Source organism: Poecile atricapillus, chromosome W (assembly GCF_030490865.1).
Source record: "Poecile atricapillus isolate bPoeAtr1 chromosome W, bPoeAtr1.hap1, whole genome shotgun sequence".
NCBI lineage: Eukaryota > Metazoa > Chordata > Aves > Passeriformes > Paridae > Poecile > Poecile atricapillus.
Window position 1 is genome coordinate 105,704,310 of NC_081288.1, and position 26,884 is coordinate 105,731,193.

At 44.2% G+C, this 26,884-nt stretch overlaps 1 protein-coding gene and 1 long non-coding RNA gene across 6 annotated transcripts in view; one reads left to right on the forward strand and one right to left on the reverse strand.

Annotated features, from left to right (window-relative positions):
* Positions 1–16,840, reverse strand: part of LOC131591495 (zinc finger protein 131-like) — a 70,024-nt gene extending 53,184 nt beyond the window's left edge. For 2 of the 3 annotated variants that reach the window (XM_058862274.1, XM_058862273.1), the window contains exons 1-3: positions 16,704–16,840; positions 13,087–13,225; positions 1,322–1,423 (exon numbers count right to left, since the gene is read on the reverse strand). In XM_058862274.1, the coding sequence (XP_058718257.1) occupies positions 1,322–1,423; positions 13,087–13,210 (226 nt within the window). In that variant the 5' untranslated portion in view covers positions 13,211–13,225; positions 16,704–16,840. The remainder of the gene's footprint in view (positions 1–1,321; positions 1,424–13,086; positions 13,226–16,703) is intronic. The other variant, XM_058862275.1, reaches the window with a different exon arrangement.
* A 303-nt stretch (positions 16,841–17,143) lies between these two features.
* On the forward strand, positions 17,144–26,050 carry LOC131591510 (uncharacterized). Of its 3 annotated transcripts, XR_009280411.1 has the most exons (4): positions 17,144–17,277; positions 17,364–17,407; positions 18,723–18,833; positions 19,009–20,158. It is a non-coding gene; the product is annotated as an uncharacterized LOC131591510 (long non-coding RNA). The 3 variants fall into 3 exon arrangements; XR_009280410.1 differs by lacking the exon at positions 19,009–20,158 and adding an exon at positions 25,223–26,050 and having other exon boundaries at positions 17,273–17,407; XR_009280409.1 differs by having other exon boundaries at positions 17,273–17,407.
* The last annotated feature ends 834 nt before the right edge of the window (positions 26,051–26,884 follow it).

Genomic DNA, 26,884 nt, shown 5'->3' on the forward strand with positions numbered 1-26,884 from the left:
TTTCTTCTTACTTACCAGGAAGATATTGCTCCACATCTATCACATTCTTGCATCCCAGCAAAAGTATCTTTTTATTTTAAATTTTTCTTCAGGGGAAGTTTTTTCCACTGGCAATAGGTACCTGTACTGGTTTTGGTTGGGACAGATTTAAATTTCTTCATAGTAGCTAGCATGGGGCTATGTTTTGGATCTGTGCTCAATCATAGAATGGTTTGGGTTGGAAGGGACTTTAAAGATCATCTAGTTTCAACCCTCTGCCATGGCCAGGGACACCTTCTACTAGACCAGGTTGTTCCAAGCCCCATCCAACCTGGGCTTGAACATTTCCAGGGATAAAAAATCCACAACTTCTCTGGGCAACCTGTGCAGGGCCTCATTACCCTCACAGTAAAGAATTTTTTCCTAATATCTAATCTAAACCTAGTGTCTGTCAGTGTGAAGCCATTCCTCCTTGTCTTGTCACTCCAGACCTTTGTAAATAGTCTCTCTCCATCTTTCCTGTAGACTCCCTTCAGGTACTGGAAGATCACAATTAGGTCACCCTGAAGCTTCTCTTCTCCAGGCTGAACAATGCCAATTCTCCTAGTCTTTCCTCATAGCAGAGATGCTCCAGACCTCTGATCATCTTGGTGGCCTCCTCTGGACTAGCTCCAAGAGGTCGATGTCCTTCCTGTGCTGAAACAGTGTTGATAACACACTGATGATTCAGTTACTACTGAGCAGCACTTACACAGAGCCAAGGCCTTTTCTGCTTCTCACATTGCCCTGACAGCGAGCGGGCTGGGGGTGTGTGGGCAGTTGGTAGGAGACACAGCGAGGACAGATGACTCCAGCTGACCAAAGGAATATTCCAGACCATATGACATCATGCTCAGTATATAGTGTGTCTGGGAGGCAGGTGAAGGGGTGACTGCTAGGACATTGGTCAGTTGGTGGCAAGCAACTGTTTTAATGTGCATCACTTGTCTTCCCTGGTTTTTTTTTCCTCTTTCTTTTCTCTTTTACTTATAATTTTTTACAAAATTACTATTTCTTTTTAAGTATTAAACTGGTTTTATCTCAATCCATGAGTTCCTTTCTCACTTTTACACTTCTGATTCTCCCCCCTATCCCACTGGTAGAAAATGAGCCAGCCTGGCTCTGTGGTGCTTAGTTGCCAGTGAGGGTTAAGCCACAACATTACTTCACAACTCAAAAGCTGATATCTAGAAAGCTAATCAATATGATCAAGCATGCATTTAAGCTCATACCAGGGATACTACATTCATTTTGAGCATGGGCACACAACTATGAAGGTTTTAATTTGCATGAATCAGACTACCTTCAATCTCCACCAAGGGCTCCTGAGTGAAATCTTGGAAGAATTTGTAGAAGAACTGGCTACAGGCAGCAAGAACAGCCTTATGAGCTTTGAAATAGTGACCTACAAAGAGAGACAAAAAATTTGGTTTAGGATAACACCTTCTTTACTCATGGTGCAGCATAAGTGCAGATGCAAAGAAGACAACAGCTGCAGAATCACCCAGTCTACAAATCTATTCCAGCAGCACACAATCACTTAGCATGTCTCCTTGTAACATTGGATACCACTGCAGCTAGCTTGTCCCATCTTATGCAGATCCTTGCTGACATCAGTGACCTTGCTTGAAGCTCTGCAATTCAATCAGCTGAAGGACTCACTCAAGAGTGTTTCTCTTTTCAAATATTTAAGTTGTGGGAAATTCCTGTTCAAACTTTTTACTGTGTGTCTTGGGCTCAGCTCTCAGATTTTATCCAAGTCTCTCATGGTTTAACACTGGCCAAACATCAGGCACCCATGAAAGCTGTTTGCTCATCTTGTCTTGCTCTCAGATGCGCAGAGGAGAGAGAAAAACATTAATGAAAGGCTCATGAGTTGAGATGATGGATTGGTTTTATAGGGCCTGTTTTTTGGTAGCAGGGGGGTGTTGGGGGTTAGGTGTTTTTTTTAGTTCTGGCTTGCCTGTGGAATTTTTACCCATTAGTTGCAGGGAAAACCTAACTGCGGGTACTTGGTGGGTGCTTGAGAGAAGACAAAGAGTTCATCTGGTCTCGGGAGGGTGAGGACAGTTTGGCGGGCTTCTTCAGCTACGGAAAAGAACACTTTGGGGAGCAGAGCTATTGTGGTGGGGAGAAGGGAATCTCGCCATCACCCAGACGGAGCTGCTGCTGCTTCTCCTTCTTCCCTCTTCGTTGGTGGCCTCACACCCCCTGTCCTGCTGGGATGTGTGGCAGTGCCAGCCACCGCCCCGGAGCTGCTGATATACCTCAGCCACCAGTCTGGGATCTCAGCTCATCCCTGCTGTTCCAGCTGAGTGTTCCTCAGAGCCCTGCAGGAGCACTGGGACTGCCCGCCTGAGGGGGTCTGTGAAACAAAGCCTCTCCTCCATCCCTTCCTGTCTCAGCTGAGAAGGTTGTCATGGGGTCCCTGGTTCTCTTTTCTTGCTAATGCTGTAGTTTTTGTTGTTTGTTTGCCTTGTTATAAATACCAGTAAAGAACTGTTATTCCTATCCCCAGATCTCTGCCTGAGAGCCCCTTGATTTCAGAATTGTAATAATTTGGAGGGAGGGGGTCTCCATTTTTTCATTCCAAGGGAGGCTCCTGCCCTCCCTAGCAGACACCTATCTTCTAAAACCAAGACAGATTTTGGCGCCCAATGTGGGGCACTGAGAGAAAAAGGGCAAAAAAGGAATAACAGTTCTTAAATAACCTAACTTTTGTGTGCTGGATTTAGAAACCTTGTTAAGTAGAACCATGTTGTTTAGCTTACCCAGGTTCGGGTGGCATGTGGTCACAGCTATATTTCTCCCATTTGCTGCACCTTACCTAAATATGAGTCCTATAACTAAGGCTACTGTGGCTATTATCCAGCTTGTTTTGTGGGTTGATAAGGTGAGGAATTCATGGATGTTTAACATCCTCTGGAAGGCAGGCACATGGATTCAGAGCTATCACACACTAACAGGATGGTTTTGGGGTTGCTTTAATAATGGTACCTACTGGGAGAAAATGACAGCTGGGAAAATTTTCTCCCAACCTTTCACCCCATTCCTTGGGCCTACCCCACCAGTTTTCAAAGAGTTAAAATCTTTTCTTAATGCTAATGATATCATACAGTGGTTGGTGTTGCTGATAGGTCTGTTCTACTTAGCAATCAGAGACAAAGGGAAATTGACTGGGATAACCAACCTGACACCTACCCCAGAGACAGGGGGTGCTGCCCCAGAGCCTGCCCCTGCCCCACAGCCCACCTCAGAAATGAACCACCCACAGTGGGTAGGGGTTCTGGTGAAGGACAGGCGTGAGATGCTAAAGGAGTGCATTTCCTCAGCTGCTGGGAAACCCTCCCCCTGCCTCGAAGAGGGAGAGTCTGATGGTGCAGCAGTGGAACCCACAGGCGTTACAACCGTCCAGGTTCCAGCTGAACCACAAGGGCAGTCACAGCCAGCAGCTGTTGCCCCTGTGGAAACGAGGAAGTCTAAGATGAAGTCACAGCACCCTGTTGATAAGGATAAGAAAGGAGGGCCCTCACAACCCGCAGGGGAGCCAGAAGTTGAAATCATTACTGAGTCTCTGACATATGACTGTCTCCGTAATTTGCAAAAAGACATTGTGAGGCGGGGGCGTGAGGCTTATACAACCTGGTTACTTCGGGTCTGGGACCTTATGGGTACAGGCATGCAACTGGATAGTGGTGAGGCAAAGAATGTGGGACCCTTGACCCAGGACTCAGGTGTGAATCAGGTATTCGTCAGGGAAGCCAGGGCCCCTTTCCCTCTGGGAGCGGCTTTTGATGAGTGTAAGAGAGAGGTTTGTCCACAGAGAGAGAATGGAAGAGCACTATCATAGAAGGGGCTGGAAAACCATTGAGGAAGAGATCCAACAGCTGAGAGAAGTGGCGGTATTAGAGGTCCTTTTTAGGAGGAGTAGACAGCATGATAATGACCCTGACAAAGTCAGGTGCACTGGGCAGATGTTGTGGAGTCTGGCAAATCTAGGGCCATATGAATATACCACCTTCATTGCAACAATTAATGCAAATAACAGCTGAGAGACAGTGGGTTCTGTCGCCACCAGGCTTAGAAATTTCAACAGCATGGTCCATGGCCCGCAGCACGCTTGGGTTTCTGCTGCGATTAAGGAACTCAAAGAGGAGATGAGGGAAATGAGGGAAGAGATGAAGAAGAGCAGTTCCCATATGGCACCAGTGCGAGTCAAAAGCCCAAAACTCCAAGCCCAACGTCCCCCAGCTAGAGAGAGAGGGTACACCCCACAAGCTGAGCTATGGTTCTTTCTACCTAACCATGGAGAAAATATAGGAAAGTGGGATGGGAAACCCACTTCTGCTCTGGCAGCACGAGTGCATCAACTCAGGGAGGGAACCATTAACCAGAAAGGTTCCACTAAAGTGAAAATAGCCTCAACCTCCCGTGACCAAACTGCCAGATATTACAGAAAAGAGAATGATCCCCTTGAAGGAACCTCTAGCATGTATGCCCAGGGAGGAGAGGATGATCAGTGCTAGAGGGGCCCTGCCTCTAGCCAGGAAGAGGCACGGGAAAACCGGGTCTTTTGGACGGTGTGGATCCAATGGCCTGGCACATCAGAGCCACAAAAATACAAAGCTTTAGTTGATACTGGTGCACAGTGTACCCTAATGCCATCAGGACATGTGGGGGCAGAACCTGTTTCCATTGCTGGGGTGACAGGGGGATCGCAGCAATTGACTCTGTTGGAAGCCGAGGTGAGCCTGACTCGGAAAGAGTGGCAGAAACATCCCATTGACTGGCCCAGAGGCCCCCTGTATTCTGAGCATAGACTTCCTTCGGAATGGCTATTACAAAGACCCAAAGGGACTCAGGTGGGCATTTGGAATAGCTGCTGTGGAGGCAGAGGACATTAAGCAATTGAACACCTTGCCTGGACTATCAGAGAACCCATCTGCAGTAGGACTCCTGAAAGTGGAAGAACAGCGAGTACCAATTGCCACCTCGACGGTGCACCGCCGGCAGTATAGGACAAATCGAGATGCTGTGATCCCCATCCACAAGATGATCCGAGAACTGGAGAGCCAAGGGGTGGTCAGCAAAACCCACTCACCCTTCAACAGCCCCATTTGGCCTGCGCACAAGTCTGACAGAGAATGGAGATTGACTGTGGACTATCGTGCATTGAATGAAGTGACTCCACCTCTGAGCGCTGCCGTGCCGGACATGCTGGAGCTCCAGTACGAGCTGGAGTCCAAGGCAGTGAAGTGGTATGCCACTATTGACATTGCCAATGCATTTTTCTCCATTCCCCTGGCAGCAGAATGCATGCCTCAGTTTGCCTTCATGTGGAGGGGAGTGCAGTACACCTGGAACCAACTGCCCCAGGGGTGGAAGCACAGCCATGGACTGATCCAGGCTGCCCTGGAAAAGGTTGAGGCTCCAGAACATCTGCTGTACATAGATGACATCATTGTGTGGGGGAACATGGCAGTGGAAGTATTTGAGAAAGGAGAAAAGATCATCCAGATTCTGCTAGAAGCCGGCTTCGACATCAAGAAGAACAAAGTCAAAGGACCTGCTCGAGAGATCCAGTTCCTGGGAGTAAAGTGGAAAGATGGATGCCGTCAGATTCCCACTGAGGTCATCAATATGATCACTGCAATGTCTCCACCGACCAGCAAGAAGGAAATGCAAGCTTTCCTAGGTGCCATAGGTTTTTGGAGGATGCACATTCCTGAGTACAGCCAGATTGTGAGCCCTCTCTACCTGGTTACCCGAAAAAAGAATGATTTCCACTGGGGCCCTGAACAGCAACAAGCCTTTGCCCAAATCAAGCAGGAGATTGCTCATGCAGTAGCCCTTGGCCCAGTCAGGACAGGACCAGATGTGAAGAATGTGCTCTACTCTGCAGCCGGGAGCCAGGGTCTGTCCTGGAGCCTTTGGCAGAAAGTGCCTGGGGAGACTCGAGGCCGACCACTGGGATTCTGGAGCCGAAGCTACAGAGGGTCCGAAGCCAACTACAGTCCCACAGAGAAGGAAATCTTAGCTGCCTATGAAGGAGTTCAAGCTGCCTCAGAAGTGATTGGCACTGAAGCACAACTCATCCTGGCACCCCGACTACCGGTGCTGGGGTGGATGTTCAAAGGAAAGGTTCCTGCTACCCACCACGCCACCGACGCTACATGGAGCAAGTGGATCACCCTCATCACGCAGCGCGCCCGTATTGGAAACCCAAATCACTCTGGGATTTTGGAGATAATTACAAACTGGCCGGAAGGTGAAAACTTTGGTCTCACTGATGAAGAGGAGCAGGAACAAGTGACACGGGTTGAAGAAGCTCCACCATACAACCAACTGGCAGCAGAAGAAACATGCTATGCTCTGTTCACTGATGGTTCCTGTCGCATCATAGGGATGAACCGGACGTGGAAAGCAGCCGTATGGAGCCCCACACGACAGGTCACAGAGGCCACTGAAGGAGAAGGTGGATCAAGTCAATTTCCTGAACTCAAAGCTGTTCAACTGGCTTTGGATATTGCTGAAAGAGAGAGGTGGACAAAGCTCTACCTTTACACGGATTTATGGATGGTGACCAATGCTCTGTGGGGATGGCTGGAAAGGTGGAAAGAGGCTAATTTCAGCATAGAGGAAAACCAATTTGGGCTGCTAAAGAGTGGAAAGATATTGCTACCAGGGTAGAGACTACCAGTGAAAGTCTGCCACGTAGATGCCCATGTCCCCAAGAAGAGGAACACCAAAATAATAAGCAGGTAGATCAGGCTGCAAAGATACAAGTGTCAAAGATAGATTGGCAACACAAGGGAGAGTTGTTCCTTGCTCGACTGGGCTCATGATGCCTTAGGTCATCAGAGTAGAGATGCCACCTATAAGTGGGCACGAGACCAAAGGGTGGACCTATCCATGAACAGCATTTCTCAGGTTATTCATGACTGTGAGACGTGTGCCACAATCAAGCAGGCCAAGTGAGTGAAGCCCCTCTGGTACGGTGGGCGGTGGTCCAAATATAGGTATGAGGAAGCTTGGCAAATTGACTACATCACACTGCCCCAAACCCACCAAGGCAAGAGCTACGTGCTCACAATAGTAGAAGCCACCACTGGATGGTTGGAAACCTACCCTGTGTCTCATGCTACAGCACGTAACACCATCCTGGGACTTGAAAAGCAGGTCCTTTGGAAGCATAGCACCCCTGAGAGGATTGAATCAGACAATGGGACTCATTTCAAGAACAGCCTTATAAACCGCTGGGCTAGGGAACATGGCATTGAGTGGGTGTACCATATCCCCTACCATGCACCAGCAGCTGGGAAAGTTGAACGGTGCAATGGCCTGCTTAAAACCAGCTTGAAGGCACTGGGTGGGGAGACTTTCAAGAATTGGGAGATTAACTTAGCAAAAGTCACATGGTTAGTGAACACCTGAGGTTCCACTAACCGAGCAGGCCCTGCCCAATCTGAGCCCTTTAGAAGAACAGATGGAGATAAAGTTCCAGTGGTACATATGAGAGGTATGCTGAGAAAAACTGTTTGAGTTAATTCTGCCTCCAGCAAAGACAATCCCATCCATGGAGTTGTCTTTGCTCAGGGACCGGGTTGCACTTGGTGGGTGATGCAAAAGGATGGAGACCCGGTGCATACCTCAAGGGGACCTTGTTTTAGGGTGAACTACCCATGACACTGTGCTTGTATCTGTATCTGCATGTACATATGTATATAAAGTAGTGTGTGTTTGTGTATAATTTAAAGGTTTAATATTTGATGTAACATTTTGGTATGGGAAAAAATTTGGGGTGGATAATGTTGGGGGTTAGGTGGGTTTTTTTTAGTTCTGGCTTGTCTGTGGAATTTTTACCCATTAGTTGTGGGGAAAACCTAACTGTGGGTACTTGGTGGGGGCTTGAGAGAAGACAAAGAGTTTGGCCGGGCCTGGGGGGGAGGGGGGGAAGGGGGGCGGAAAAGGGGAGGGTGAGGACAGTTTGGCGGGCTTCTTCAGCTTGGGAGAAGGACACTTTGGGTGCAGAGCTGTTGCGGTGGGGAGAAGGGAATCTCGCCATCACCCAGATGGAGCTGCTGCTGCTTCTCCTTCTTCCCTCTTCGTTGGTGGCCTCACACCCCCTGTCCTGCCGGGATGTGTGGCTGTGCCAGCCACCGCCCCGGAGCTGCTGATATACCTCAGCCACCAGTCTGGGATCTCAGCTCATCCCTGCTATTCCAGCTGAGTGTTCCTCAGAGCCCTGCAGGAGCACTGGGACTGCCCGCCTGAGGGGGTCTGTGAAACAAAGCCTCTCCTCCATCCCTTCCCGTCTCAGCTGAGAAGGTTGTCATGGGGTCCCTGGTTCTCTTTTCTTGCTAATGCTGTAGTTTTTGTTGTTTGTTTGCCTTGTTATAAATACCCGTAAAGAACTGTTATTCCTATCCCCAGATCTCTGCCTGAGAGCCCCTTGATTTCAGAATTGTAATAATTTGGAGGGAGGGGGTCTCCATTTTTTCATTCCAAGGGAGGCTCCTGCCCTCCCTAGCAGACACCTGTCTTCTAAAACCAAGACAGGGGGCCACAGAGGTGGCTCTTGTGGGAAGCTGATGGAAGCTTCCACTATGTCCAGCAGAGCCAATTCCTGATAGTTCTGAAGATGGACATGCTGCTGGCCAAAACTGGGTCAATGAGAGAGGTTGGTAACGCCTCTGTGATTACATATTTAAGAAGAAAATCAAAACAAAGTGACACAATTTTTCTTCTAGTCAGAAAAGAGGAAGAGTGAGGTAAAACAACATGGCGACACCAAGGTCAGTAGAGAAGGAAGGAGAGGAGGTGCTCCAGACTCTGGAGCCAAGATTCCCCTGCAGGCTGTGGTAAAGACCATGGTGAAGCAGGTTGTCCCCCTGCAGCCCATGGGTCCACAAGGAATGCAGAGATCCACCCACAGCCCATGGGGGAGGTGCCCATGCCGGAGCGGGTGGATGCCTGGAGGGGGCTGTGATCCAGTGGAAGACCCGGTGGAGAGAGAGGGCTCCTGCTTCCAGGCTGGAGCAGACTGTCCTTGGAGGACTGCACCCTGTGGAAAGAGTGACCCATGTCACAGCACTTTTGGGAGGACTGTTTGCCCATGAGAGGAATTTGCATTGCAGCAGGTGTGGTAAGACTGCTGCCTGTGAGAGTGGACCCACACTGGAGAAGTTCATGGAGAACTGTCTTCCATGGGAGGGACCCCATGGTCTCACAGGGGAAGGACTCCTCTCCTGGAGCAGTGGGAGAATGTCTCTGTGATGAACTGACCCAAAAACGCCCATGCCCTGTCTTCCTGCACTGTTGGTGGGAAGGAGGAAAGGGCTGGAGGGGGAAAAAGGTGTTTTAAGGGCTTATTTTACTTCTCATTATCCTCCTCTGATTCTGTTAGTAATAAATTCACATTGTACCTCTAAGCTGAGCCTGTTTTGCCCTTGAAGTATTTTTCTCACAGTCCTTATCTCAACTCATCAACCCTTCATTAATTTTTTTTCTCTCCTCTGCTCAGCTGTAGCAGGGGAGGGTGAGTGAGCGACTCTTGTGAGTGCCTGGTGTTGGGCCAGTGTCAAACCATGACAGATGAGGATTGGGAGAAAACATTCCAAGGGTAAAACAGGTTCAAATTTAAAGGTATAAGGTAAATTTATTATTAACAGACTCAGAGGAGGATAATGAGAAGTAAAATAAGACTTTGAAACACCTTTTTTCCCTCTCAGCCCCTCCCTCTTTCCCACCAACAGTGCAGGGAGACAGGGTGTGGAGGTTTTGGTCAGTTTGTCACCTGAGATCTTTCTCTGTTCGCTCAGGGAGACTTTCCTCTGCTATGCCATGGGGTCCCTCCCATGGGAAGACAGTTCTCCGTGAACTCCACCATGGCTCTAATCTCATGAGCAGCAGTCCTGCCAAAATTGCTGCAACATGAATCCCTGCCACAGGCAAACAGTCTTTCTGAAACTGCTGTGGCATGAGTCACTCGTCCACAGGTTTCAGTCCTCTAAGGCTAGGCTGCTCTAATTTGGAAGCTAGGGCCCTCTGTCTCTCTCTCTGGAAGCATGGGCCCTCTCTCTCTATTCAGGTCTCCCACTAGATCACAGCTTTGTCCAGCATCCACCCACTCAGGTGTGAGTACTTCTTTCACAGGTTGCGAGTGGATCTCTGCATCCCCTATGGACTTCATGGGCTACAGGGGGACAGCTTACTTTACCATAGTCCTCACCACAGCCTGCAGAGGAATCTCAGCTCCAGTGCTTGGAGCACCTCCTCCCTCTCTTTTAACACTGACCTTGGTGCCACCATGTTTTCCCTCACATGTCCTCACTTCCTCCTCTTCTCTGACTTGAAGAAAAACTGCTGTCCCTAAGTACCATTGCGAATAAGTTCCACCAATTCAAAGATTCCTGCAGGATCCCACAGTGCCAAAAGGTCAATCTCATTTAGGTTCCGCACCAGGGAGTCGCTCACCATGTTTGCAGCCAGGCAGCCCCACTGTCACCGCATGGGCAGTGGTGGCTGCCATGGCACTGGTGCTATTTAACACCTCTCTTCATGTGGGGCACTGTCCTGATGGGACACTTGTGGTTGGGTTCTTTTTCCCCCTTGGACTGTGATTGATGAGAGAGGCAGTTTTCTCTTGTTCAGACTTGGTTGTTTATTCTTCTTTTATCTACATTACATGCATACAAGGTACAAGGAGCTATTTGCACTAAGATAGAAAGGTGCAAAATGGCTAACAAAGATCTTCTTTAAGGTCTTTTATATGTCCATTTGCCCAATTAACAGATGCCAAGTAGATTATTTTTCTTATTGACCCAATGACCCAACACCTGAGCGCTGCACTGCAGCATTCTTTATCCAATCACCTACTACTACCCAAAAACCTCTAGAAGAAGATGAAGAAGGAAGAAGGAAAAGAGACAACACCCTATTTCCTCCATCTTGCCTCTTATTTCTTAAACTAGCTTAAATGTCAAACTTTCTCACCCAGTAACTTAAGAAAACTCTCTAATTTACACACTTACATTTTCAGTTTCTCTACTTAACTTTAACAGTTGTCTCCATGGTGTTATGTGAAATTCAGTGCTTTCTTGGGCGTCAGAGTTAGGCATCACAGATAAAGGTATATATCTTGCATCTCTGACCCCAACAGGGCACCAGGAAGGAGACGCCACTGCTGCCACCCCTACCCTTCTGCCTGCAGCACAGCTAGCTAAGGGCGGCCAGGCAGGCAAGGCTCACCGCAGGCTGCACCAAGATGGCAGCGGCTGTGGTGCCTTGCCACCCCTGGAAAAACTGTGCGTGCGCTGTTTTGGTTTTCTTCGCAAATATGTCATCACAAAGGCATTACCAACCTCTCTAACTGGGCCAGCAACATGTCCATCTTCAGAGCCATCAGAGATTGGCTCTGTCAGACATGGTGGGAATTTCTAGCAGCTTCTCACGGAAGCTACTCCTGTGGCCCTCCTCCATTACTAAAAACTAGGCCGTGCCATATCAACATAATGCTCTCCTTGGATTTTGTTGATCTTACATATGGATGTATTTAATCATCTTTTCTGCCAGCATAAAGATCCCTGCAGATCAAAATTGGTTTATCTCTGTTCTTCCTGTTTTCCAGACTATGTATTCCCATCACAGTGTTGCCTTCTCCCTGGTACAGGCATGAACATCCAGAAGGCTCCGTGGGACAGAGGTAAGAGAACAAACATGTATTAGAAATACACAGCTGCACAAGAAAAAACAGTTTTGAGCTCAACACGTGGATTTGGTAATACTAGAACAGGAACAAACATTCAGGATAAGTTCTGTGCAAGTGTTGTCAGTGAAACTACAGTGATTCCAAAGAATAAATTTTTTCTTCATTTGCTTACTTTTTTCTAATCCAAGCTCTGTAGGTCCCTTTTCTTTCAAGTGAATCCTTGCTATCCTTTTAAGGATCAGGTGGTACTCCTTTAGCTAGGTCTGTCCTAGTGGACACTGCCTATCTTCACTGAAGTGCTCATCCATTCTATGACATGTTTGGGATAAGAAGCAATCTTAGGTGACCTATCAGACACCACCTTTTCTAATGAGATAATAAGCATTTGCATCTCCATCTTCCTTTTAAACTAATACTTATGTCTTTAGAACACATACAAAAAGTGAGTTGTTCTACCCTATTTTAACTATAGATTAAAATAGTAGGCAGATACCCAAGAAGCAAGAAGGCGACCTCATTTCAAGCTGGCTTTTTTTTTTTTTTTTTTTTTAATAATCAACCAATATTTGTACAAATTCATCCCCTTGTTTGGAAGGGGCTCCCTACTCTCCCCCTCTACTCTGCTCTCATGAAACCCCACCTGGAGCACTGCATCCAGGTCTGGAGTCCTCAGCACAAGAATAATGTGGACTTGTTACAGTAGGTCCAGAGGAGGCCACAAAGATGCTCATAGGGCTGAAACACCTCTCCTATGAAGACAGGCAGAGAGAGTTGGAGCTGTTCAGCCTGGAGAAGAAAATGCTCTGAGGAGACCTTAGAGCACCTTCCAGTGCCTAAAGGGAGGTTAAAAAAAAAAAAAGAGTGACTTTTTACATGGGCAGATAGTGACAGAAGTGGGAATGGTTTAAAACCAAGAGGGGAGATTTAGATTAGATATTAGGAAGAAATTCTTCCCTGTAAAGGTGGTGAGGCCCTGGCACAGGTTGACCAGAGAAGCTGTGGCCACCCCATCCCTGAAGTGTTCAAGGCCAGGTTGAATGGGGCTTGAAGCAACCTGGTCTAATGGAAGGTGTCCCTGCCCATGGCATGGGGTTAGAACCAGATGAGCTTTAAGGTCCCTTTCAGCCCAGGCCATTCTGGGATTCTATAAAAAGCAGAAACAAAAGCATTAATCTCTGCTGGAGACTCTGTTCAGCCCAAGATTAATAACTGAAACTCTGCAAGCAACTCACACACCAATACAGAGCCAAGAATGTTAGCAGCCCAGTTTGACAGTTGACCTGTGACAAACCCAACAGCTTCCTAGCACAGCTTTCAGAATTCTCTGGGTACCAACTGGTTCTCAGGTGTATACATACCATCAACAATCAGTGTGATATCTGTAAACTGGTCCTGCTCACGTTGTTCATTCAGTCTATCCAAAATAACTTTATAGTGTTCAGGGAATTCCTGGATACAGTCCATAATTTCTTTGGCTTCCATGGCAAAAGGATTAGTCTGCAAAAGATGTGGTAGGACAGTAAGAATACCGTGCCACTTAAAAAGTACTAAGCACAGTCAGCTTATTATACAGACATGAACTAACTAGCACTTTTCAGAGACTACAAAACAAATTGAAACATCAAACTGTCTTGGTAACAGGTTTACCTGGTTTTATCTGTCAGGTAGGAAACATGAGGGTTAATGAAGTATGGCCTTATTTATATGCCGTTTATAAGTAGTTTTTTTCACTTTCCTCCAAGAAATTCCTTTCGGTGGGAGGAGGGAGTGCCAAGACCTGACTTCTTCAGAGAAGACAATTTCATAATGTTTCCTCCTAACTTGTCTCAAACCAAGACAGCACAAAGAAACAGTCAAAGTTGGCAAATGCATTTCTTTATTCTACAAATTCAGCAAGGACCCACCTCCCTCAAAGCAAATATTGCAGGGGTGTAACATCTCCACAGCTAACTATTCTCCATCTTGGCAACATAATATCAGAATCTTTATAGTTACTTCTTGCAATTCTACCAATCCTCTGTGAAAGAATGGTTCTAAAATTTTTCATACTTAAGTCACATTTTGTATCTAGTAAACTCAAGATGTTTACTTCCTTTAAAGAAGGATATAATAAAACAGCACTTTTCAGCTTCTGGGTACACAGGAGTTGCCAGGGATTTAATGTGTTGTCACATCCAGGAGCAAAGAGCTTATTATTCACCCAGGCTTCTTATACTTCTCCCCTTACAAAGTGAAATATTCTTTGCCAACTTTTAAGAGATATATGGGCTTGTAATCTCATGGCTCTTCCTCCCTTACTTATACAACAAACATAGCTGGAGGTGGGAGTTGCAGAGATCCTCAAACTTGAAAAAGTTTAGCAGAAGTCTGTGCCTGTGGATGAGACACAGGTGTGCTGCTGATGCAAAATAATCTCTGGAGAGAATTCAAATGCTTCAATGAAAGCATTTTACAAATTAACTCTGGGCAAAATTACTTCAGATCTGTGCAGCAGCACTCATCTTCAACTTCCACATTCATGTGGCTCACACTGAGAATGCCACAGAAAAAGCAGACATTTCAAAGTCACATTAATGCAGAAACTTTGTTTCTTGTCATAGTCTAACTCACTTTGAAGAACATATGGTTTCTGAGAGAAGATGCTTATTAGGCTTGAATGACTTTTCTAGAGAAGGGTATGTATCAAATTACTTTATTTTTGTACTTAGTATGGACCAAAGGAAGTATCAAACCAAACATTGAATATAGAGATGGAAAATTAAGGTGTGGCTAAGAAGCAGTTTTCTTTAGTGCTAGAAGAAACTAGATAGCAAGTGTTCCCTAACTTGTGCAGATTTTTTGTATGGGATTAGAATTGAAAAGTCCTGAGCTGATGCCACCATGCTTGCTAACATCCCTGTGCAGATGTTTAAATCCTACCTTGCTTCCAACAAACATATACTGAAGAAGAATTACTTGATTATGATAAAAGCAAAGTTATTGTCTTATAACTAACAGACATCAGGTAAAGGAAATTGTGGAATTCCTATTTTTACCACAAAACACACTCTTTCTTGCATCTCAGAAAAACTGTCCCATGGAGAAATCATTTTGCCAAGAGATGGAAAAGAGCAGAAGCAACTGCTTATGGAAGTCTAGTTCTATCTGCTATCACTGCTTTGCCAAGCAGATGCTGAGATATATATCAGGATCTTGTGAGGGCAAGAGAGAAAGTGAGGTTGAAGAAAAAGAATGCTGCTGCCTTCACCTCATCTGTAATGATAGGTCTAAGACAGATGATCAGCATCTTTCTTCCATTCATCATTCCATAAAGTTTCATGTACAAAGTTGTCAGCCATTTACTTCACTGTTTAATTTTTCTTGCCCACTTTTGACATATACATAGATAGGGGACTTGCAGTTAAAAGTGTAATTCCCTAAAAGTTAAAGCAAATTTCAACCTCAAATCTCATTATTTCCATCTATCCAGAATTTACTTCCAAATTGTGTTTATAGGGAGATCTCACACTCACAAAATAACAAAGCAAGTCCCCCAATCTAAGAAATTTTTAAGTTCCAGTCTCTCAGAACACTAAAAATCACAAATAAAAAACCAATTTATGATAATTTATTGTCCCGAATTAACACAAGACTAGTAAAAGTGAATTTATCACCCATCTAAATATAGTTGCAGCATTCATTGAATCTTCTAATTTCAAACTCAGTGGTATTGCAGAAGAAAGCCTAACAGAACAGCATATGTTCAATGAGAGCATGACTACTTTGGCGCAAGAAGTGAAATGCAGTCCTCAGAGAAAAACCAAGATGACAAGGAAGGCAGACAGAAATGATCCAAGTTGACACTTACATGCAGGCTCATTTATGAGTGATGAAAACTGGATTAATTCAGTTATTTACCTAGATTTTTCAGTAGACCCAGTTGACTACTGACTTAACCTTATTAACTTGTGACAATAGATGCATCTCACAATATGCACACAATTAGCAATTTTTTTCTTATAAAACTACCTCAATGAAGCCACCCTATTACTTTCACACTCCTAGACTTCAACAGGAACTCCTCCTATTTCAGGCAAAAGATATTTGTTTTCTTTGTCTATACGTATTGTATGCAAATGCAGGCAGGCAAAGCAAACACAACAGCAGACTGAGCACTGGCCAAACCCCTGCCATCTCATTGTAGCCACATCAGGAAAGGAGAATGAGGGGTGTTTGGTGGGTAACAGCAGTAGTTGCTCCAAAATAACACAGACATGAGAATTTCTTGTGCACTTTTCTATTTATTTTTCTTCAAAGATAGCAACCACAGAGCAAGGACACAAGCCAGCCCCTCAGTTCCCTCTCAATTACATACAAGGCCTCGCTATCGCTAAGACAGAGGCGACCAAGGCACCCACGCCCTAACAAGCAGGGTAGTGCATACATTGGGGTGTCGCACTTCCAAGGGGCAGGAGAGGCCTTGCGCTGTCCGTAGCAGCTAAGAGGCGGAACTGCGACGCGCCGCCAAAACCCCGAGTAGTTCCCGCCAGCTCGAGTCTGCGCGGAGCTCTCAAAAGCGACACCGAGGCCCAGCCCTGTCTAAGCTCCTCACAGCCCCGTGGACAGCCGCAACCCCACTGGCGGGCGCTGACAGTGGTCTGCGCGAACCCCGCCAATCGTAAGGCGGCAGCAGAGCCCGCCTCAGGCGGAGAAGCAAATGTGCGTCCGCCGAGTCTCAGAAGCGGCAGAAGGCCTAATCAGCGCTAAGTGCCTGCCGGGCACGGACATTCCGAGAGTTGTGCACAACCGTCGGCAGGCGAAAGTATCCCACAAGGGCACCCCTGAGAAAGGGACCCAACCAGTGCCAGCCCGAACCATGCGTTTAGCACACCGCCACCTCATTAGTCGTTATTACGTCATCAAAGGGCGCATTAAATCGATTCCTTTTCAATTCCCGGCCGGGTCACACTGGAGGCAGTTCTGTTGGGTAACTCACCGTGAGGAGCCCCTCACCCTGCCGCGCTCGCTCTGCCGTTACCGCTTCCTGCGTCCCTGCACGTTGAAAAGCGGGGCAGGCGTCGGCCAATCGCTACTCGCATTCCCGGCCTGCACAGCGTGAGGAAGTGACGGTAGGGTCACCTTTCACACGACAGGGTGCGCAGGTAGTGAAGGGCGTAGTTCGACTGCTCGGAGCATTCTGCGAGTTGTAGTCTGGGACGTGTGCGTGTGTCAGCACCGCATGGCTGCGGGTGTGGAGAGGACGTTGGGGGCGGGTGACGCCGCCGTGAGACGCCGCAGCCGGCTGGGTTGGGCCTGGGAACGGCGGGGGGAGGGGGCAGGGGGGCTAATTCCCCTAGGATTGGCCCGCCTCCGTGTCGCTAGCTCTCTCCGCAGGGGAGCCGGTAGTGCCCACGGGGGATGGGGTAGCTGCGGGAACTAGTGGCTCCGACGGTTATTTCTCGCGGTCCCGGTCCTGAGCTGTGGTGGAAGTCCTAGCGCCGGCGGGTAGCTATTGCACCTAGCAGGACGGTTGGCTGTCGGAGAGGCTTTGACTGTTCCGGCACCGGGAGGTACACCGATGCTTTCTGAACATGAAAGAAAAATGCAATTTAATTCATCATTAGGATAAGATTAAATACCGTCGTTTTTTCCCCAGACTTAAAGTCTCTACGTTTGCCAGTTTCATAAATGAACCAACAAGTAAGTATGTGCAAATTACTTGTAACCGAGTGTTGGCAATAATTAACTGCCTTTACTGTGTTATGGAAATTATACATGCTATCCATCATAATAGGGTTCAATTCTAGGTTTCTGCTGAATCAATAAGTCGAAAGGAGCTTCTTCTATGTAGTCCTTTTTATTCATAGCACAATAGCTTAAGTTGGATATTTCCGAAGAGGGACCTCAAATAAAAAAAATACCTAGGCAATTATACCCTTATAATCTCAATTCCCTTCCCCTCATGCAACAGTTCAGACCAGTAGTAATATTAGGGTCTTGTGTCTTCTGGTTCTTCATTGTAAGAAACTAAGCCTACTCCTCAGTTAAAATTTAAAGAAAATTTAATAAGGGACAATAGGGGACAAGGTCAATAAAGCAAAAGGAACAGTGCTGGAAGGCACGCCAGTCATCACAGTAGCACCCCTTATATACCCTGGGTATTGCATCAGCCTAATACATATTTAAAAATGGTTATACATATTCAAACATTTTAACATAGTTCCTCCTCCATCCTTCCTTTTTAGAGCATGTGCAGTTGTCCTAGTTGTAGTCATTTGTTACTTTTTGAGACATTCAACAGGTTTCAATTCTTTCATTGGTTAAATGTTAACATTACAACTCTTCACCAACATTGTCATCACAACACATTTGCATTAAAAGGACTCTAAACTTTAAAACCACGGCACATGGATTTGCTTGAATTCCAAAAGGGAAAAGACAATAAAGGAGTAACAGACAAAAAAGGAATAACAGAAGTCTAGTATGGCGTCTATCCCCACCTTCCATGCCTATGGGATTTCTACCCATAGCAGGTGTATATGATATTCTTGGCAGTGAGTACAGTGACCAACCCGATCTTGCCCTCTATTTCCTTGTCACTCTCTTTTTGCTAATTTCTAGGTAAATCACTTTTTGCACTTCTGTATTGTGGTTTTTTCACTGTTCCTCAGGTACTTCCCATTCAACCGACACTAGTAGTTCCCATACACAAAGTAAGATAATTGTATTAGTACAAATCACATGCTAATGCCAGTACATTATGACCCCCTGACCAATACAGTCCTGATCCTCCTGCTTGGAGTGGAAGTGTCCCTCCCCAGAGGGGTATTGGAAGTTTCTCAAAACTTGTCCAGACAGTACTTGAAACCACTGATATGAACTTGGCCTTGTTTCCCAGTTATCTGTGATCCTTGGAACATTCCTTGGATCATTTGAGTCAGTTCATTACCAACCAGTCCTTGTTTAAGAGTCAGTTTTGTATCACCCAGCACTGATGTTATGGTCCATTCCTTAGGTTCTTCCACAGGTCCTTTGATTCTGCTGGAGTGGATCCACCCTCTTTCATTGGTTTGGATCGCAGCTTCATGTGTCAGTAGTACCTGAAAAGGACCTTCCCATTGTGGAGGTAAAGATTGTTCTTTCCGTGTTTTAACCAATACCCATTCTCCTGGGTGAACATTATGGATCTTGAAATCTAAGGGGGTGGTTTGAGGGATTAGCCCTTTTAACAGTAAATTTTCTTGAGTTTGTGCAATTGTGGTGACATTTTCTAACATTCGCTTCCCCTTCTTCGTAAGTAGCAGTGTCATGGGTTAGCTTCACCTTTAAGACCGAGTGAAAAAAAGAGGAAGTTGAAGCTACTGGTGACTGATGGGAGTTTTTCTTCCTGACCAATTATCAGCCATTTCCAAGAATTGACAGCAAATCTGACCATTAAAAAGTGAATTCAACTTGTAAACACCCCCTTAAGAAGTATACTCGGAGCTTTCTCGTTCTCTTTCTGGTTTCCAGCGTTTGAGAGGTAACAAGCTCTGTGTTAGTTTCCCTCCCCCCCCCCAGGCCCGGGACAAGGCCGCAGGGATGGGGGGGGGGGGAGGAGAGAAAAGCCGAGCTTAACACTTTTGTTTAGTTTTCAAGGTCTGCTGTTGGACTGAAACTTGACACTATGAACTTTTGCAGCTTTCTTAAAACTTTTAATTCTTTTACTACCTGAATAAACAAACAGATGACTCCTTTTTCTTAAAAAAGACAGAGAGAGACAATTAACATGTAAGACATCATAAAACCACCAAAAACAGTGAAGAAAAGAGTTAAGTTTAAATAAGAAAGAGAGAAAAGGAGATGCTTGTTGCTGAAAAGTCTTTCTGTTACAGCTATGGAGATGAACAGTAGTTTAAAGACTCCTTTAATTCATGACTAGAGTATGGGAGGAATAGAGTATTCAAAGTGTGAACTTTAGAGAAAAGTGGTTGTGATAACTGTGAGTTGCTGGAACTTAGGAGTGAAGTGAAGATTTTGAAGCTTTAAAAGAGCCAGAGAGATGGCTGTTTTCCAGGAGGGCTCACAGAGAGAAATGAAGAGGATTTCTACCTTTGAATTACTTATCCTTAAAAATGGCATCCCAGGACTTAAAATGACCCATGCACACCTCGGAAGAGTGTACACTGGGAGGAGTAAACTCTAGAAACTCCATGGATTAGCAGAAAGAGACTTCTGTTTCTCTGCGGAGACTGATGAAAAGACTCTAAAAATTGAGACTGTTTTTGACCACCAAGATTCTAAATTTTTTTGTCTCTATGTTGTTATGTGTACAAAGAAATGATCAAGTAGTGAAAAGTAAAAGGGTTCTCTGAAAGTTTATTTTGGTATTCTTATTCTAGTAGTTTGTTAATAAACTGTCTTTATTCCTTTTAAGTTTTAAGCCTGTTTTGCTCTTATTTTAATCCATATCTCTAGCAAGAAATAAGTAGGTTTTTTGTTACTAGCTTAAAACCACGACAAGCAGTTTCATGTTGGGTGGTCAAAAAGGGCAATCCAAACATCATTTCATAGGGTGACACTCCTTAAGTGTGATTTGGGTTGTGTCTGGACCCTCAGTAGTGCCAGAGGCAAACACTTTACCCATGACATCTGAGTTTCAATCATCAATGTAGTTAGTCCTTTTTAAAGTTTGGTTCATCCTCTCTACGCAGCCCAAATTCTGTGAGTGCCACAGGGTATGTAATTCCCATTCTATTCCCTGTCGCCCTGAAAATTAAACCTTCTGATAATGTGTTCATAGTTTTAGTTACTTTCCCATGAGAGTCCTGTAAACATAAGTTGTTTACACATTCCTTCTGAGAAATGTCTTTTGATGGATGTTTTGCATGACCAGTGTGCTTGGGAAGGTGGTAACTTAATTATCCAATCCCTGGTCATTGTCAAGAATCTATAAATATTGGAGTCAGAAAATAAAGTGACGGGTTTTTGTTCTAACACTGAAGGTAGTAGTGTGAATCATTTAGTGTCCTTTAGCGACAATTCCCAGGACTTATTTGTTGTAAGACTGGGCATAAAATGTGTTCCTCTATCTGAGTCTATCTTGTTAACTATTTCATACCTGGGAATAATTAGTTCCAAAAAGGTTTTACATACCACATTAGCTGTAGCTCTAACAGCTGGAACAACCTCCACCCAGTGAGTTAAATGGTCTATTATTCCCAATAAAAACTTCCATCTCTGCACTTGAGGAAGTTCAGTAAAGTCCACTTGGATGCTTTGAAATGATCACATAGCTAACTCATGACCTCCTGGTGTTCTTCTCATAACCTTTTTATTTACCTTTTGGCAAGTTATATGTCTCTCAGTTACTTGCTTTGCTAATCCAAAGATCCAAATGCACCAGTAATTCCTTAAAAAGTGATCACACAAAGCCGAAGTACCCCAAAGAGTCTTCTGATGTATGTCTTCTAATATTTTCCTAGTAAGGTGCTTACTAAATAACTGCCTCCCATCAGGGAGTTTCCATTTTCCAGATTGATCATGCTCTCCCCCTATCTTACTTAACTTCTTCTCTTCCACTTTACTAAATTTTGGAGTTTCCAGTTCTTCCTTGCTTGTAGTCAAAATTAACATAACCTTTTTGCTCCCATTTTTAGCTGCATATCTAACCTCTTGGTCTGCCTAATTATTCCCTCTTACTTCTGGAGTCATTCCTTTTTGGTGTCCCTTAACATGTACTACAGCTATTTCTTTGGACAATTTTAATGCTTCTAAAACCGCTAGAATGAGTCCCTCATGAATCAGCCCTCTTCCTTTTGAATTTTAGTAACCCACTTTCTTCCCAAATTTTCCCAAAAGTGTGCACTACCCCAAAAGCATATTTCAAATCAGTGTATATGGTGCCTTTCTTATGTTCGAAATATTCCAATGCTCTCTTTAGAGCATATAATTCACAAGATTGAGCAGACCAATTTGAAAGTAATTTCCCTTTTTCAATGGTTTGCATATTTTTCCCATCGACTAAAGTGTATCCTGACATTTTTTTTCCCTGTAAGCATCTAGATGAACCATCAACATATATTTTTTCCCCTCCCAGGAGGTCCTGTTCTGCTAGATCTTCTCAGAATTTAGTTTGGTACTGTATAACTTCTAAACAATTATGTGTTAAGTCACTCTTTGGTTCTCCATATAAAAACTGAGCTGAGTTTAAACTTTTGTCTACCTCCATTGTCAAATCATCACTGTTTATCAAAATTGCTTCATATTTTAACATCCTGGACTCTGTTAACCATTTTTCAGCTTTTTGATTTAGCACATTTTGGACTGCATGAGGTATGTACACAATTAGCTTGCTTCCAAAAGTAAGTTTCCTGCTCTCCTCTACTAGGATGGCAGTAGCTGCTATGGCTTGAATACATAGTGGCTATAGGAAAACATTTTAACAGAGCAAGGGCGCATGATATTTTAGTCAAAGCCTGTCTGCACAACCCAGCTTTCAACTTAGACGACAATTCCAAAAGCAGTGTCCTTGGAACTTTCCTGGAGCAGCGAGAATGAAGAAAAACAATGATGTATACAAGAAAAAGAATGATAAACAAAATTTATTAGCCAATAGTAGCTTGTTAAGCCGTGTGAACCCTGTAGGACCCTATAAGAGTGTGCTAAAGATAGAAATAAAGCGAAGTTCACTTTTACCTCTATGCAGACTCCGTGAATATTCCAAGCGGTTTTCCATTAAGTGGCTCAAGCAGCTTCAAAGGGAGACAAAATAGTCAAAAAATCGCTAACTATATGGTATCTAGTTTGAAATTCATTACTGTAATTAAAGGTTGATAAGTTGCAATGGTCACTGCTGCTACCACCTGGCCCTGAGAAGCTCTTCACTTAACATCGTCTGTTTTTGTAAAATCATGTCCTTTTCCCTCTGTCTGTGAACAACGAGAGAAATACTGAGAGAAAGAACTGCATTTGTTAAAGTTAACTTTGTGGGGCTTTTTCTCTGTTTTTCCCCTCTGCATGTGTATGTGGGGTATGATGAAGACTTCACTCAAACCTTCTAGAGATAACAGCAGCAGAGTGGGGCATTCAACCCCCCCACTCCCTCTCTAAGAAGTGCCGGGATAGTACCCAGTTTGTTTAAAAGTCATAATTCATTGTTTTCTTAGAATGTCTTTATATACCCTTTTAGAGTTAATTTTGTGGTTTTAAGTAATTATGAGTTCTTGCGATTTTAGAGTTTTACTGGAGAAATTATTGCGACCCTTTAGAAAATTCAAAAAACCCCTTTAGAAATGTTTAGAGTAAATATTAACAGAAGTAAAAAGTTACCTTGCAATAATTAGTTTTAAAATCTAATGTCAAAATATTGAATGATTTACAGCTACTAATAAAACGACCTTTAAATTAATGTCATCTACAGAAGATATTCATGGTTTAAAAAATAATTAGCTATGAGAACTTCACTGTACAAAACTTAACTATATATTATCCATTTGTTTGTTTTTTCCACACTTTTAATAAGGTAATTTCAGTGTGAGTCTTTTTGCTATAAAAAACACGTGTAACAGCATATATACTGATTTAGACTTCGGATTTTAATTAAAAATTAGACTTGATGTTTCTGAAAAGTGCTACAAAAGCTGAATGGCAATTTGCCAAATCCTGTGTTGTTTTTTCTCTAATAAAACTGCACTTTAAAAATCCTAACAAGCATATACCAGTCAAATTCCTGCTACGAAAAAGTATTTTCACTAACATCTGTACTTACTATGAGTTATTCTCAAAGCCAAATTACATAAAATCATAATGTATTTGTCACATCTTTATAATCTCTATAGTAAATTCATGTTGCTGTTATATTGTGTTCAAAAGGTATATACAAAATTTTCAGTTGCCTTTTTTGTGATAATAGAGTTAGATTGAGTTATGCTTTCATTTGATACAAATTAAGTATTGATAAAATTAAGCAAAGTTAAGTTTCACTATGTTTGAGTGTTCTTAAGTTTTATAACTTTGGTATTCTTTTGAAGTTGTTTTATTATTTCCTTCTGTCAAAATTAATTTCTGCCAAATTTGAAATTTAAATTGTCTCATGGTTTGTTGAAGACATTTATCTAGACTGCAAAGTACAATTGTTTTTCCTAGAGATGAGGACGACTACAACTGAGACAGCTGTGATAAAACACTTATGCACACCTGCTTGTGGATGGAGGAGAATGCAGTCTGTGACACCCTTGATTTCATTGGGAGTTCTATTGTTTGTTGCAATCTCTGCTGTTTTTGTTTTCTATAAGTAACACAAAAGAATAGTGACTATTATTTACTAGGAAATTTAGAAGTTTTTTACCTTATTTCATTTTTGGTCATTGAGACATTAATATTCTGAAAATATTATCTTAATTTTCTCAGACTTACTGCTGACATATTCATTGTATAATGTGAATTTATAGATTTTTTATGATGAGCATTATCTATAGAGTGTCATTGTTGTATTCATAGCCGGCTTCTCATATATTTTAACATATCTTTGTGTAATTACCTTTTAGACACGTCATTTGAGATCTTTTAATTTTCTAACTACAGATGCATCTCTGTAAACAAGCTATATAGCTGTTCCTATACAAGGTTTTTCTTAGTTTTTTTTACTCCTTCCCTTGTTTAAGAAGACTTGCTTTTGCCTAATCCAGTGTAGCTTTATTATTTTTCAGTGCTTCCAGAATTCCAGGAAAATGTATCATTGCTGAAAGTCAGCTGTCACGAAAGAAATTTCAGATTAAACCAACTGCTAAATGGTTTCATTAGTCTGTTGCCTAAGACTTCTGATCATTTGCTTTACAAGAATGCACTTCAACAGTTTGCTGAGCTTTAAGCATCTCATAGTTGCTATTATTAAGAACCTTGTTTTGAAAATGAGTTAAGAGACATCTTTCCAGTTTAAAGCCTAAGGCCCTGGCCAAGCTTTGACTTTACCTGGATGGAATGTTTGCCAACAGATCCAGATGTTTTTTGCACCAAATCAGCATTTAAGTCACTTTTGACTTGGCAATTTGACCCTATTAATATGACAGCAAGATCAATTTTGAAGTGGGCTTGGAGAATCATTTCCAGAAGTGGTTATCCAATCCTTCACTGATTTTGTTGTCTGTTTGCAGACTATGAGATGCTGGTGCAGTGTTTTAGTGGTTAATAGTAATTCTATATCACATATGTTATTAATGATGTTTATTATCTGACTGATTTCTGACTGCTGTAGGTTTTTTGTTCATTATGTGTATAGTTTTGTGTTGATATTAATATGCATGATAAAAGTACATCTCACTTCTAAAAACAAAAGGAATTGATGCCCTGAAAGCATTTGGTTAGTGTAGTATGTGCATTAGAAATTTAGACCACAATTCATTTTGAATAATTAAATATTTACATCAAAAATTTAGAAAAGATCATATAATCTGAATTCAGAATTAAGTGTACCACAGCTAAGCCAAAATTATTCATTAACTTTAAGGGGAGAAGTACCTATGGTTTTGTTGACAGGTTCAAAAAGGTCACCTATTCATCTGACCAGACTGACTGCCTCTGAAAACATGAAACCCACTAAACAAAGAAGTCACCATACAGCCTTAGTACTCCAAACAAGATCTGAAGTGGAGCTGCCAAGACCCAGTTATGACTGAAAACTACACAGACAGTTTGCCAACAGAAGTTTTATGTTATCACCATAATGTTGTGTATCTACCAATTTTCTTCAGTTATTCCCTGTTTTAAGATTTGAAAGAATGTGTTGTATGAATCTTTCTGACCACTCAGTCTCTATCCATAAACAACTAAAACAGCTGAAAAATGGGTTACACACCCTGAAAAAAGACGATAACCCCATTGGAAGTTAGTTAACCAATTGGGACATTACTGAGTAGTCACTCTCTAGTACTAGAAGAGAGATGAATTTTTGTTATAGTATTAATAAGGTTAATTATTGTAAGCTGTATGTTATCCTGTATTTGTAAAGGTCTGAAACAAATCGCGTCCAAAGCCTGGGCTGTGCAAAAAGAAAAATGGGGAATTGTAGGAAAACATTTTAACAGAGCAAGGGTGTCGCCCTGAAAACTCAGCTTCTGATCTTGCTAACATAGTTTTCTAAAGACTTTCCCAGGACAGTAACTGTAAACATAGATATGTGTACATTCTTTCTGTTACACATCTTGTGATGGACATCTCTCATGGCCAGTGCAGTGAGAAAGTGTTATCCTGACCATCCAATCCCTGGCTGTGGTCAGGAGCCTATAAATCCTGGGGGGAAAAATAAACTTTCTCTTCTCTTCACCACACCTCGACCTGTGTCCGTGTGATCTATTCATCTTCAGCGGCAACATCTGGTGAACCCCTACGTGTCTTGCACGTGACTGTTGCAGGGTACTGTCTAGCCTGTGGCTATGGATGGTTTTGGGCTTCCTCTTACGGACGGCCTGGTTTTGGAGATATGGCGTGCAGTGCATGATCAGAGAGGAATTGATGTTTCATATGCTGACTTTCAGCAATTGTGTGAGTACGGGAAAACTGAGGGGGTTTTTCCCTGTGGTTGAAGCGATTTTTTCTCAGTCGGCTTGGGAGGCTTTAGGCGATTCCCTGATCGAGGCTCTGCTGGTCGGTTATGAGCCCCGGCTGCTCCGGTTGCTGGGGATCTGGCGAAGGTGCGGCTTTCTGAGGTCAGGTCCCGAGGTCGGCTCCCCCGGGATCGCCGGGGCCCCCGGCGGGTTGAACGGGGCCGCCGCGGGACCGGTGGGCGTGACCCCGCCTCGGCCGGCGCCCCGGCGGTGTAAGCCCGTGGCGGGGTCGCCGCCTCTACGTGCCCTCCCAGCACAGACCGATGAGGGGCTGCCTGAACGGGGGGTGGCGCCGGCCCTGGGGGATGCCTCAGGGTCTGTCCCGTGTCCTTGCTGCGGCTGGGCCGTGCCCCGCCCCGCGGTGGGGGACGGGCAGGGGCCAGGCTCCGCGCTGGTGGCCGCGCACGCCTTTCCAGCGGAGGAGCGGCCGGCACCGCTTCTTGGACCTTTCGCCCCTGAAGAAACGCTGTTAGGGGCGATTCCGAGCGCTGCCCCCCCCGCGCCGCATTCGTGGGGCGTGGGGGCGGGTTCTGCGAGTGGTGCCGACGCCGGGCCGGGTTCTGCCGGCCCCATGCTGCCTGATTCCCATGCCTGC